The sequence below is a fragment of the Kryptolebias marmoratus genome, linkage group LG18, assembly GCF_001649575.2.
Source record: "Kryptolebias marmoratus isolate JLee-2015 linkage group LG18, ASM164957v2, whole genome shotgun sequence".
Lineage (NCBI taxonomy): Eukaryota > Metazoa > Chordata > Actinopteri > Cyprinodontiformes > Rivulidae > Kryptolebias > Kryptolebias marmoratus.
The window spans coordinates 9162554-9177077 of record NC_051447.1 but is presented as its reverse complement, the minus strand read 5'-3'; the positions used below and the strand labels follow the sequence as shown (position 1 = coordinate 9177077).

At 40.0% G+C, this 14524-nt stretch overlaps 1 protein-coding gene across 4 annotated transcripts in view; it reads right to left on the bottom strand.

Moving 5' to 3' along the window:
* magi2a (membrane associated guanylate kinase, WW and PDZ domain containing 2a) overlaps window positions 1-14524 on the bottom strand; it is a 229187-nt gene that overhangs the window by 162135 nt on the left and 52528 nt on the right. For all 4 annotated transcript variants that reach the window (XM_037981176.1, XM_017411601.3, XM_017411604.3 and 1 more), the window contains exon 2: window positions 9296-9412. In XM_037981176.1, coding sequence (XP_037837104.1) covers window positions 9296-9412 — 117 coding nt within the window. The remainder of the gene's footprint in view (window positions 1-9295; window positions 9413-14524) is intronic.

Below are 14524 nucleotides of genomic sequence, written 5' to 3'. Positions count from 1 at the left end.
CGTGGCACTAAACTGCTCCTGGAGAGATTTGGTCTGTCATTGGCCAAAGAGATGTCCTCTCAGCCTCGAAGCCTCTGGCCATAAATATTAAGGGTGTGGGTCGGTGTGTCCCAAAGCTTGTCAGTAGGCAGAATCAAACACACTTTTCTGTTTTCACTCAGCAAACTGAAGCAGCAGTCCTTGAGGGGTGAAGAAAGAAATGCTTGACAGACACCTCAGACAACACACACGGTCAGTTATTGCTCCCTTTATGGATTTTTATGGAGGTTTCAAAATCAAATATAAAATAAGATTGTTTTCTATGTCTGTCTAAGGAGTCGTTGCTTTAAGGGCCATTCACTAAAGCCCTGATTATCTAAATATAGTAATCGTAACTATACATGGCAGGCCTGTTAAACTTTAGATTTCTCCACACGGCAAAGCAATAAATGTAGTACTATAGTCAATATATGGTGTATATATAAGGAGTCTGAAATATGATGCAGGATTTTGTTGATTTTGTAAGCTAAGGATAGTCATGAGCATTAAAAAAATGTGATTTTAGTGAAATTTGCTCAAGATATAATCTTAAATTGAAATCCACTAATAGGTAAATAGGCACAATTATAAAAATTTGTGATATTCTTTATGTATGTTATGCGAGGCTACAGTTGCTTTCAGGAAGTCAGGATAAGCAGCTTTTATTATAGGAATTTTAATCATTACTGAACACGATTTTATCTTACACATTGGTTCGTAGTGATCATGCAGCCCTTTTCTAATGTGTGTTCTGACTTAAAGTCAAACTAAAAAGGGTTTCAATCAATGTGCAAACCATAGGCTGGTCAATAAATGAGGTTATGAAGGAGCAAACAACAAAAAGGGGAAAAGATGGGCTTTATTTTGCACAACAGCTAAATATTCTCATGAAGTGTCATGTCCAAAATTACTCACCTTTCCTGAAGTTTATGTATATGCTATTACAAAATTTTAAATGTTCCTTAATTTGCTAACAAGCTGTATATGTATCAACTGAGATTTGCACCAATCCTGTACTGTGACAAGTTTAAGGTCTTCGGGGTTGGAAGGCTTATTTTATCTTTTCAATTTGAAACAAATTTTAAGACTCTTCAGCGTAAATCAGGCAGAAATTAGGAAACTTATCTGAGCAGCACTGGGCCTTCCAACAAGGGAGCAATCTCCCAAAAAAAGAGATTTGGATCCGACTCTTGTCAAAGATTTCTAACAGAACAAAGATTTGAGTGAAGTCTTCCAACCTCAAGGAGCTGAAAACTGATTGTCCCAAAAAAGAGAGAAAAATGTCCAAAATTGAAAACAACAACTGTTTAGCTGCTTTGATACTGAGTAAGGAATTTATCTTTGATCACTTGGGCATGACATTTTGCTGATAAATAGTAAAGCAAAACACATAAAAGAACATTGGAAACAGTGAAATTTTGAATAAATCCATAAACAACTGAGCTGCTCCTGACAAATATTGTGTTTTCTCCACTTTACTGTGTCACTGTTCAAAAAAAAAGGGAAAAAAAGACTTGTCAAGTTATGCTCTGGTTTAAAATGATAGCCTGAGGTCTGCAGTTCCATTTGCCTTTTCAGAGATAAGGCCAGAAAACAGTGCACCTCTCTGCGCCGTCTGCCAAAATGGATAGCAAGCACTTAGAAAGAATGTGTGAAGAGTACAGTTCGGAGAAATACAGTTTACAATTTGGCATTTTAGTGGTCAGACTGAAAACACAGCACTACAGAAACTTTTAATGAAAAGAGGTTTTGTACTTGCTGCGTCAACGAGTTCCTTCAAGAAAGGTAATACCAGCAGTTTGCCCAAAGTCGAGACGGGAAAGTTTTAGCGTGCCGGATAGTTTCCAGTGTCATGGCACATTTGTTTTGAGAACATAGCATAGCTAAAAATGAAATTTTGGAGATTAGGTTCGACCTCTGCAGTAAAATTGCTCAAAAGCACATTTTTATATATAAAATATGTTCTGCTCAATATGTGATATAAAGAACAAGCTGCACACAAACGGCATTTTCCAAAGAAATGTCACACCTCGGATTGAGTGAGCTAAATTTTGCCGTATTGTGCCAAAGGCTTTGCAGTGACAGCACTCTGTGAAGGAGACAAACTCAGACTTTTCCTTATGGACACAATTAAGAAGCTGAGCTGCTGTTTTTATACTTTTACTCACTGTGATTATCTGCCATTTTTCTAGATTCCAACTGAGCTCCATTGTGCTAGGACATTAGAGGAGCTTCAGCTTTCATTATAAAGCATGATAAATTTGTTATAGAGTATAGAAGAATGTCTAAAGCATTTTGATACACTATACAAGGTGTTAGTGTTTTACAAGGACTGCAAACTGCTAGAGGTTTCTTGATAAAGTTCAAGGATTTACATTTGTTGTTACATTCTTCCAAAGACATTGGCTCATTACGATGAAAACAGGACAAGAAGATCCCCTGGCAGCATCACGGCGAGGTGACAGCATGCAGGACACGTCACCAACTTCTTTAACTGTAGTAGAAAACAGTAGGAGTTTGGTAAACGGGCGCAGGGAGGGGTTTGTGTAATGAAAGCCAATTAGGGGGCACATTTCACACCTCTTCTCCTTCCCGTCTTTAGGCCACATCTGCCGCCGAGCATTGCGCGCCGAGTCACGCTCGCCGTCCGGCAAATCCGCATCTGTGTCCCGCCTTGTCAGTCAGCTTCTCCCAGCCATGTTCACCTCCCTCCATCCTCCACCACACACAAACACACACCTCTGCACTCCCACCCAGTTAAAAAGAAGTCAGGGATCATCTGGATGCAGCACCTGATGATCGTTTTCTTGCGAGCCACAAGAGGTGCGGATTCGATCTTCAAGCAAGCGGCGTTACCAGGCGTTGACCTCTGTTGGCACACTTTTCTTAAAGAGTTAAGTGAGAGGCATGGAAGAAGAAGAAGAAGAAGAAGAAGAAGAAGAAGAAGAAGAAGAAGAAGAAGAAGAAGAAGAAGAAAGCCAGCTGAGGTTTTGAGAGGAGTCAAATCTCTGACGCAGACGGGGAGCAGAAACGGTTGCCATGGAAACCCCACCCTGCCTGCAATAAGTCAATGAGTAAGTGAGGAGAGGAAATTGAGAGCAGAGTGAATGGAGAGACAGTGAGCTTTGGACCACAGGTATCTTTCTGATGTCTGGTAGGTATAGAAACATAACAGAAGCTAGAACCTCACAAAAACATTTTACAGTGTGGGTTCCCTCCTTAAGCCCACTTCTCCTCAGTCGTCGCCATGCTGGGGCCTGAGCCTAAGTCTCACAGTAAGGCATGGGCCAGTTTCTGGTTTTAAAGGTATACCATGATTTGAAAAAGTCACAGGTGCAAAACAAACATCTTGTGTCATACTGTTCCTGCCGTTGAGACTGTTTATAATTACATTTTTCGTCACTCATGTGAGCATGGTGCTTTCAGAAAAACACTGGAACAAGTGATGACAGTTAGCCTATCTACTGGTCTAATAAAAAGCCTACAGCAAGACAGACCTGGCTCAGTAATGAGCCAACAGCAGCTCGTTAGGATTCCAACTTTAATAATAATATTGTAGTTTTATACAGCTACCATAACAAAAACATATATTTGCAATGTGTTGTGTTTTCTTAGCAGTAGTAATAGTATTTGCAGTTGTTTTTTTTTGTTTTACAAGGTAGACCATTTCATTAGTAGGCTGATTATTGCTGTATGTCAAATCATTTGCATTCAGTTGGACTGTAGCCAATTAACCAGTAAGCACGTTTGTCGGCAGCACAGTGCGGTTGCATAAGATACTAAACCTTTGGGTTAATCAAACAGCACTTCCTGCAGCAAGGTTGTCTTTCATAGCAGGGGTGCTTTTTTATTGGCACAGCACTGGCAGATCTGAAAGGAAGTTGACGAGAACATTGTGTTAACGTAAGAAAAAAAAAACTGTCATATCAACTTGGGGAAATGATATTATTTTCACCTTAACAGGTTTGCAAAGGTGCGTAAAAGGTGTTGACCCCTACGCTTTTCCTACTATCGACCATAGTGTGTTATACATAAATATCTTTACTGTTGTTGTTTTTTTTCCTATTTTCCTATTTAAAGTCTAGCAGATCATAATGTGTATGAATAATAAACTGTTATATTTATGAACCAAAACCAAACAACCACAAAAAAAAAGAAAAAAAAGGTTTATAAATCTGCAATGGCTGTCCACATTTCTAAAAACTGACATCGACTTTGGCCACTGAAAAAAACCCTATATCTGTCAACCTCTTTTTTATTTAACTGTGTAATACCATGAAACCATGGTAGTTTTGCTCAAGGTTATCATACCATTAGAATCTATCTGATCCCTTTCCAGAGAGGATTCTTCCTCCAGCGTCCTTTAACAGGTTCAACTTTCTAACATTTATTGACTCCATATCACAAAGATGCTATATAACATATTGTAGGACACTGGAGAGCTTTTACTCATTTTATTATCCTGATTAACTCTGTCATCTATCAGACATCAAGCTATTAAACCCAAACACATACGTGTGGCAAAGAAAGGAAAGAGAAAGAAGCTCATGAAAGCTAGCTGACAAGTAATACGTTTAAAGAGTGATTTAACAGTTACATACCGTATTTGTAACAAATTGTGTACACATTAATACAATGAAATAAAACAATTACTAAAAAGAGAGCGATAAGCAGCAGATAGACACATAGGAACACAAACTTCCCGCTGTGGTGTAAGACTACAAAATAATCAAACTAATAACTGTGAACAAACAAGAGGACTTTGAGTAAAATTCTCATTTGTATGCACCATCAACGTTGCGCATGGTTGCCACAACCATAAAAGCAAACTCTGTGTTCCAGTAGGTGACAAACTTCCCATTAATCTCAACCACTTCTCTCCGCTATTCGAGCATATCTTCGAGCAAACGCGCGTGGAAGCCAAAGCGCATTAGCGAACGTATTTACACATAAATGAACGAACTTAAAAGCAGTGAAGTGTAATAAAACGGTAAAAGCACATGTGGACAGTTTAAAGGCAGATGTTACAAATTACGCCCTTCGCCAACTTTACGTCCGCATTCAGAAATGTTCGTCTAATTGCTCTTTCAAAGGAAGCCGTTTCTGTTTTCAAACTATTTTCTGTCCTCGTTTAATATATGGCTAAAACATTATGGAGTCAAGTTAAAAGTTTCTACTTTTGTTTGCAAATATCCACTCCCAGAAGTCATTGGTCCATCATGCACTTTTTGCTGCACAAACTCTGCACAGAAGAAGTTATTGCACATTTTTTATGTTAAGCCATGGGAATAAACAGTGACTCGAGTGAGCAAACTTGCTATAATAACTTCATAAAACGTCAAGGAGAAATTTCAGAAGCAACGATGTATCATTTCTAGAAAGCATCACGGTCCTCTGACATCCATAATAGGGTTAGACGAAGAGGAGAGGCAAAAAAAAGTGAGAAACTGGAAAAGCGGATCATCACCAGGTCAAATGCAGGTAAGAGAAAACCAAAAGGCTGTTCCATTAGTATTTAAAGACATTTTATTTGATCATCACTTAGTGCTTTTTCTGTGTCCACGGAGTGAAAAGGACGAGGTGGAGAATAAGAATGAGAAGAGCATGTGTGTTATTGTAAAGGAAAAACTGAAGCGAAGTTAAGGAGCAAAAAAGACAAACAAAAGACCCAAAGGCTTTTTGGGAAATGAGACATGAATTTAAAGAACTTTCTTGTTTGTTTTTTTTACCTTCCAAGAAGAGAACTTCACATTTTTTATTTCTTATTTTGTACCTGAGAGGTAAACATGATGGATGCTTGCATCTTCTAATTTTTAAATTGACCTTCAGGTTATTACCTCAAAATGCCTTAAACGCTCACAGATTTTAAATATTTCAAACGGTTAGCAAATATTTATCCTCACTTGTCTCTGGAGTTTTTAAATGAAAGCACACACAAGCCGGATTATAAAAATCTGTCTCTTCAAGTTTGATTTTACCGAAAATATTTCAACCGTTCTTGGTCGGCGCAGCTCACTTACCGACTACACACTTATTTTGCTCAGCTCTCCATCAAATCTGTGTGGATTACCAGACGATAGGCCTGATTTCAACATGGGCTCGGACGATTAACACGCCGACCTTGGATTTCAACCAGGCAATTTGTCTGAGAGTTGGCACGGCCTTAGTTGCCCTCACCGACTCTGCCCAGGCTTCACGATTGGTATGAGCGGCAGTAACTCTCCCACTGTTGGCGCATCGGCCTTCATCCCCCGTGAAAAATGTCTTTTCTTTACCACTCAAAGGTTATGTTTAAATTGCTGTGATGAACTGCTTCACATACATCACTTGTAATATTCTTCTCTCGCTTCCCCTCGTCTCCATTATATTCTTCACTTATTTTTCGTCAGGGCAGGCCTCGACGGAGCGCTTTCCTTATCAATTTTGCATAGTTTTTTTTTTTTGTTTGTTTGTACGTTTCCAAGTCTTGTTTGGATGTGTTTACCATGTATGGCAATCTGCTGGAAGTAAAATGCAATGCAATATTCACAACTGATTGTGTGAACAGAACAGTATTTGTGTTTTTCTTTTCATTTTGTTTTTGGTTGGGTTTCATTTGGTTGCAACGTGAGCTCCAAAATTTCACCAAACCCCACACAATATGAGTCAGCATGTTACCAGTCTTCAATTGTGTACTGGCCCATTTGTTCATCTTGCAGCAGAATCTGTTTTTCCTTTATCTTATTTTTGTCTTTTGATATGTATTCAGCCAAGCTCAGTCATGGCTAAAATCTTCTGTAGGTTTTTTTGTATCCATCTACGCAAAATGCCCTCGACCTTGCTTATTTACGTCATCTTTTGGTCGGATATGCAACAGCGCTGACTCATCGACTTAAAATTTTGCCTTCAGTTCAGTCACTGTTAATAATGCAATATCAATTTTTACTTAAAATAAAAGATGTTTGAGTTATTCAACACGAGTTGCTATCCCTGCCTAATATATTGGACAAAAATTTGTTGTTGAACTTGTGGCCTTTTATGTCCGCTAAGTTTCTGGTGCCACCATTTGAACCTGTTTTATGATGAGATACTGGTGTCAGAGCACACATTGTACTGTCTGTGTCAGATAATTGGTCACAATATGGCCACAAACAAGAGCCACTCTTTAAGCTGCTTGTGGCTCTTCACATACACACCAATTAAGCCAGCTATGTCCTGTGAGGACGTAAGTGTACACAAATGAAGCTGGCATCTTGAAACCATTGGAGGCTCTGTGTATAACTAAGCTGCTATGACGCAAAGCACTAACTATAAAAAGCATTTGACATCTCCCAATCTAACCCCCATGAGTCGGCTGGTCGTTCAGTTCACATGTCAATCACCACATCACACCCTTGAGTCATTAGGCCAGCTTCCCCTTAACATACATTATATCAACCGTTACAGCGCTGAGACTACTTTCTTCGGCAGCTCAGAGGTGTAACAGCATCAGGTTGACCTCAACCCTACCATGCAGCCTCAGTCCTTAAAACACTTCAAGACGAGAAGAAGGTTTCTCGGGTTCAGCTTGAAACGATTAGTAAAAGAGGCTAGTGAAATCACGACTTGCCTTTTCGCCTGTTCCCCTCAGCAGCACTGAGATCTATTGGTGAAGCTTCATTAACTCGCATGCTCTCCTGCCTCACCTCTTTTTCCTCCCTTTGTAGTTTATCTACGTTTCATTTACTTGTATGGTTTCCATGGTGTGGCTCAATCACTTCTTCCCCTTCACCTTCTGTTCACTTTTGTCTTTCTTTACCTCTCATTTGTTCTCATATTTACTTTCCCGCTCTCTACAGTTCACCTCTTCTGCCTTCTTCAATGCCTCACCAGCCGTAGCTCCGTGAAAAGGTAATAAAGGAAAATTATGCCCGTGTTGCAAATAAATAGCTTGTCTTTTTGTTTCTCCTGATGTATTCCGTTCAGAGAGTGGTTCCAGTGAAATCCTACCTCTCTTGGCCTTGACGAATGTGCCACCGTTAGGAATTCAGGGGAGAGTTGGCCATCATACAGCTGGCCCTAATGGCACAGCTAAGCTAACACTATACATAAACAGGACACCTTTAAATATCAAAACCTACTGAGTGACGGCAGTAGGTATATACTCTGCCAACAAATAGGCATCACACAACTATAGAGTTCCCATCAGTTTCTCTAAGCTTGTTAAAGCACCTACAGATTAATAAGGGCCACACACAACTGCAGCCTACTAAACATGGATAAGCATTCAGTTAAAATGCTCCCCTGCTCTAAAAACATCAAGAATCAATAGCTTAAAGCCTTCCAAATCTTATCTTTGATGATCTACACAACACTCTGTTACGACTGTGTGCTCTTCTGAGGCTCTTAATGCAGCTAATTAGAAAAGGAGAGCTGCAGTCAACACTTGATTTTCAAGAGTCCACACAAAACTGATTCCAGCTAAAAACAGCACTCCAGAAACTAAGTGACTCTTCATACAAATATTTGAGAGACTGAAACCAACGAAGGGGGAAAAAAAAAAAAAAAAAATTCACATTCTTTGATCAAATTTATAAATCAGAATATCAAACAAATTCAGAGGCAAGAAGCATGACTGGATCCAACAGTTAAGAGGCTCTTATTCCTCCTACTCTTTCAAAACAGATACTCAAGTTTTTACTTTCCTCCCTGAAGCTCCAGAAGCAATCTGGAGCTCATCTCCAAGATTATTACAAGTGTGAGACGTTTGGCTAAAAAAATCAGCGACATGTTAAACCTGACAAAACATTACTAATTCGAGGTCTTTAGAAGCTTCATCTTGAGCTTTTCTCTGATGTGAAATTGGGCTCTTCGATAGACTGCCCAACTGATGTGGATATTTAAAAAATCCCATGATTCTTTAGCAAACACAGCAGAGATAGTGGAGATTAATTTGTCAACTGTACGTCAGATGGTAATTTATGATAGGGAGCCCATGTTGCAAGAAGAAGCAGTTTGAACAAGAAAAGAAAAAGACGTTTAGGAATTGAGTGTAAATAAAACTGCTTTTGAGCTCAATCATTAGAAATGTAGGATTCCTGCTGTGCAGATATAACAGCTTTCTTCAACTTGTGAGGCGTAACTTCCTTAATTCAGCAGCTTTTGTCACCCCTGGAGTCCAGAGCTCTGCTCCAGCTCCACACTTAGCTTTATTGGTTACCCAGCCGTGGATGTGAGGGGGGGGGGGTTAAAAAAATAAAACGGTGTGTCACTCAGTAAGGCAAGTGAAGCCAAATAAAGGGAAGACAGGTTAACTCACAGGGGATGGTGCGGAGGTAGAGGTTGTCCCGGATGATCTGCTGCAACTCGTGGTCCACTGAACCCTTCTGGAAGCGCAGGTTGAGGTAGCGGCGGAGGTCCTTGTCTATCACGCCCCCTGGAGCGAAACAAATGTCAGTAATTAGTCAAACTGTTCTTGCGGGAATTAAAAGGAGTCCCTATGAGGACGATCACAAACAGGTGGAGCAACCCTGTGAAAGTACTCCTATCCCTTAAACTTTTTAAAGTAAACCTCAAAGTATTTTGCTGGGATTTTATGTAGTGGACCAACACAAAGTTGTGTATATTTGTAATAAAGAAAATTGAAAGTCTTCTTTACAATGCACATTTGTATTCAACCCCCCTGAGTCAATAGTTTGTAGAACCACCTTTCACTGTAAATCCAGCTTGCAGTCTTTTGAGGTGTCTCTCTACCATCTTTGCACATCTAGAGACTGAAAACTTTCCCCATTCTTTGGTGTAATATAGTTCATGGAGAGCGTTTGTGAACAGTAATTTTCAAGTCTTGCTACAGATTCTCAGTTGGATTTAGGTGTTGACTTTGACTGGGTCATTTTAACACAATGCTTTGATCTAAACCGTTCCACTGTAGCTCTGGTTGTGTTTCGGGTCGTTGTCCTGCTGGTTGTTGGACCTCTGCCTCAGTCTCAAATCTGTTGCAGCCTTCAACGTGTTTTTTTCTTTTAAATTATTATTATTTTTCCAGGATTGCCTTATATTTAGCTTACCATCTTCCCATGAACTGACCAGCTTCCCTGTTCCTGCTAAAGAAAAGCAACCCCACAGCATGATGCTGCCACCACCATGTTTTAGAGTGAGGACGGTGTGTTAAGAGTGAGGTGCAGTTAGGTTTCTGTCTCACGTAGCGTTTTGAACTTAGGCAAAAAAGTTCAGTTTTGGGTTCAACTGGATAGAGCACCTTCTTCCACATGTTGGCCGAGCTCCCTACATGACTGTTGGCAAACTGCAAGCAGAGCTTTCTATAGTTTTCTTCCAACAACAGCTTTCTTTCTTGCTACTCTTCCAGAAATACCAGATTTGTGAAGCACACAACGAATAGTCGTCCTGCCGACAGATTCTCCCACTTGAGCTGTGGATCTCTGCAGCTCCTCCACAGATATCATATCATCTTAGTGGATCTGCAGTTGCGTACTGCCATACTCTTTCAATTTTCACATGATAGATTGAACAGTGCTCTGTGAGACGCTCAAACCCTGGGATATTGTTTTATAACCTAACACGGCTTTAAACTCCTCAACAACTTTCTCCCTGACTTGTCTGGTGTGTTCCTTGGTCTTCAAAATGCTGTTTGATCACTAATGTTCTGTAACAAACCTCTAAGGCCTGAACAGAACAGCTGACTTCATACCGAGATGAAATTACACACAGGTGGGCTTTAATAGGGTGACCTCCGAGGGCAACTAGCTGCACTGAATTTTAGTTTGGGGTATCAGAGTAAAAGGGACTGACTACAAATGTGCGCCACAGTTTTCTGCTTTTTATTTGTAAGGAATTTTGAAAACCATCATTTTCCTTCCACTTTACGATTACTTGTTACTTTGTGTTTGGCCTATCACTTAAAACTCCAGTAAAATACTTTGAGGCTTGTGGTTGTGATGTGACAAAATGTGAAAAAGCTTAAGGGGAGTGAACACTTTCAGCACGAGTACAAAACGTTGCACCAACAAATGTCCTAGAATCACTGAGAACCACAGCAAACAATTTGAATTCCCCTTAAATTCCTCTGAACCAACAGCCAAGACTAATGAAAACACTTAGCTCTCAGTCAGATTCAGCATCTGTCAAGCGCAGCCAAGGATTGGTGGAGGTGTTAATTGTAGCGCTGGTTCAACACGTGTGCAGAGACGTCTGCATATAAATCACCCACGGCCACTCCACAGAGGGCTGCTTTTTTATTTTATTTTTTTTTTTTTAAGACTTCCTATCTCATCACACCTCACCTAAGCCATCCCTCCTCCCCCTCTTATGTCTCTTGATCAGTTCTGTGAATGGACTTCTACTTAAAATGAGTACATTTTGATTGCTCAGCGGGACAGACAATAAAAACAGTGATGACGTGATAAGAAAGAAATTGAGAAATTAAGGCGGGGGGGGGATCAGAAGGTTAAATCCCACGGGAGAGAAAAGGTGATTATAAAATGGACAAAAACACAATATTGTTCACCAAACAAACACTCTGCTCTTCAGGTACTTGTATTATAATCACATTAAAAAAGGGAGGAGAGGTTCTTCATAACCACACTTGTCAAGCTTGCTACTTATCCATGTCTATATATATATATATATATATATATATATATATATATATATATTAATGCTAAGAGGTGGTACAAAGGCAGAAAAGACATCTGTCTAACCTTCAACATCCAGTTTAAAACAGTCTTTTGGCACAGTTCCACCCAGCATTAATCCCTTTTTTTCCTCCTCTTCTTTTTTCCCTGTTAGTGTTCCTAAAACACAATATGTTGGAGTGCATACATGTCAACACACACACACGTGAAGACAGATGCAGACACGACACTGTAATCACTCTCAAACAGAAGGTGGGTGACACTGCAAGAAACGTAATGAGAGGCACATTAATTTCAAGAATAACCCAGTTTGGAAGTTTTCCGTCACACTGGCTGCATGAATTATTTAACACATTGGGTTGTTTTTTTTTTTTTTTCCTTCTTGTGTGTTCTTGTGTGTGCTAGAAAATGCTGTGCACACACAAAATCATCAGCATGCCTTTTCCTGGACTAATTCGCAGAGTGTTTCATTAAAATCATGCCAACCTGAATTAGAGCAACCAGCTGCAGTGCAACCAGCCTATTTCACATTTGCATGAGAAAAGAAGCCAATGAATCTGCATACTGAAAAGGTGAGCACGCTCAAAAAAAAAAAATCACACACAAATTAAATACAGTGGACGGCACCTCTTGCGCAGCCAGGACGGAGACTGAGGGTCCTCTTCCCACTGGTTTTGTGATGCAAATAATTTCCACTGGAAGAAATCTTCCGCCGGATCTTTCCCCGCTGGAATCCACACACATACACACACACCCCACTAAAGAAGAGTCCTTCCTGTCCCTCAGGTCCTCAACTCCATCCCCGGTTTTTGTCCAATCAAGCCACTGAGTGGAATCACCTCCCTGCTCTCCACGGTGGAGCGGATGAAACAGGGGGAGAGCGGCAGAAATGAGTGAGGCAAAAAGAAAAACAAAAAGAGTGTGTGTGTGAGAGAGAAGGAGGGAGAGCGGGAAAGAGGAGGGGGAAGAAGTGTGCAAGTGAGTGTGCTGGAGCACAGCTCTGCCAATGGGGACCTATCACACTGATATCCCTGTTTCTCATGAATCCATCCAGATTTTCAGGTCCTATATCGCCTCCGACATGCAGAGCGGGGTACTACACCTGCTTCATAGCCAGGCTTACAGCTTCCGTATGACCTTCTTCTACAATTAGCAACAACATGATGAAACTAAACAGCCGGTTTCATCTGAAATCAGTGCTGCTCTGTGTTGTCTTACTTCTACTGAACAGTGTTCCTACTAATTAGGGTATTTTCTGTTTACCCCTGGTTTCGAAGCTGTCAACACTTTCCCTGCTCTGCTCAGGCTGATTTCCATTCATCTCGCCTTTTTTTCCCCCCTTGGCAATGACATTTTTTTTCCCTTCTATGTTTGTATGTAGACATTTGAAGGCTGAATCTAAATTTGACTTGTCAGCTACATCAAATCATCTTTAGAGCAATAAAAATAAAGAAAATATGAGAATATGTGTGACTTTAAAACACAATAAACTTTTTTTTTTTTAAGTTTAATAAACTGCTCTCCGGCGTCAGAAAAATCACAATTACAAACACCCGGAAACTGATTTTCCTTTTGAAGCCGCTCTGCTCCGAAGACTGTGGGAGCAAGGGAAAAAAAAAAAAAGCTTCGTAGTTTGGATTTAAGTGACATGTTGATGCGCATCACCGGTATTTTCCTTTCTCTCCTGTCAAAAATCCAACAATTTCACACTTCACCTGTCATTTTATTTTCTTCGAGTAAATGAGAACCTAACCTGAACATACATTTGCAAAAAAAAACAAAAAAAAAAACAAGAGACTCCATTTCCTGACAAGACTCAAATATACAAAGTCAGACGGGGTCTAGTGGTTCCGTATCGCACAACCGTAATCCAGAGCACACTGGTGTTTTTTCGATTACAGTTTAGTTTGGAAACAGCGGACAGACTTGTCATCAGAGCATCAAAGAGGATCAAAGATTGTAAGATGGAAACTCACCACACTGAACTCCGTGTACACAGAATGTACCATTCTACCAGCAATCAAGATTACAGATGACTTTCTCCACCTGGTTAACCAACCACATTCTGATGCAGCTTTCTCCCTACGGTCTCACAATACACAACAGAGTGGGATAAACTGTCTGTTCTGTCCTGTATATATTTATTGTCCATGGCCAAAAGGTGAAAAGCAGATAGGATTTTTGCCTGAGTCTATATGTTTGTCTGTTACCAAATTATATCATCAATCACTTGATGGATTTTAATCAATTTTTCCGAATCTAATTACTGAATGTACATTTTCAACTGATTAACTTTTGCAGCCAATCCAATTCAAGGTGGTTGCCACAGCTAATTAACTTTAGCAAACACAAAAATGGTTATAACTTGGTCAATTTTGCAGATATTAGGCTAAGATTTGGTGTGGCAGTAGCACTAACAGATCACACAAGATATTGCATGAAATTGCACATAATGTTATATTAAAAGGTTTGACCAAAACCATAACGTTTTTTAGATGATCTTAGTTTCAAACTCAAGCATGAAAAGGCGATATGCTTTCCTTTTAAGGAATGCTCGGCCTTTAATTTTACATTTGTAGTTTCTGCACGTATGTTGAGTCCCTCGGTTTGGTCTTGTACATAATGCACCATTTCAGCCCCTCCATCTGCTCTGAGATTAATTCCACCGGTGAACCCATGTGGTAACAGAAGAAACTGAACTTTTGAACCCCTACAGCACTTAAGTTAGTGCACCCAGAGGAAGCACGATTATCCTACGGGTCATAAGCACTGGTTCGTTGTCATTTTACTGCCGTTATGATAGTTATTAAATGCTCATTCTGCGAGAGACTGTCGGATCAGCTGAGGCAAGAGGAGCTTTTTCCAATATGGCTCAATATTTTTCTTTCAGGGTGGTT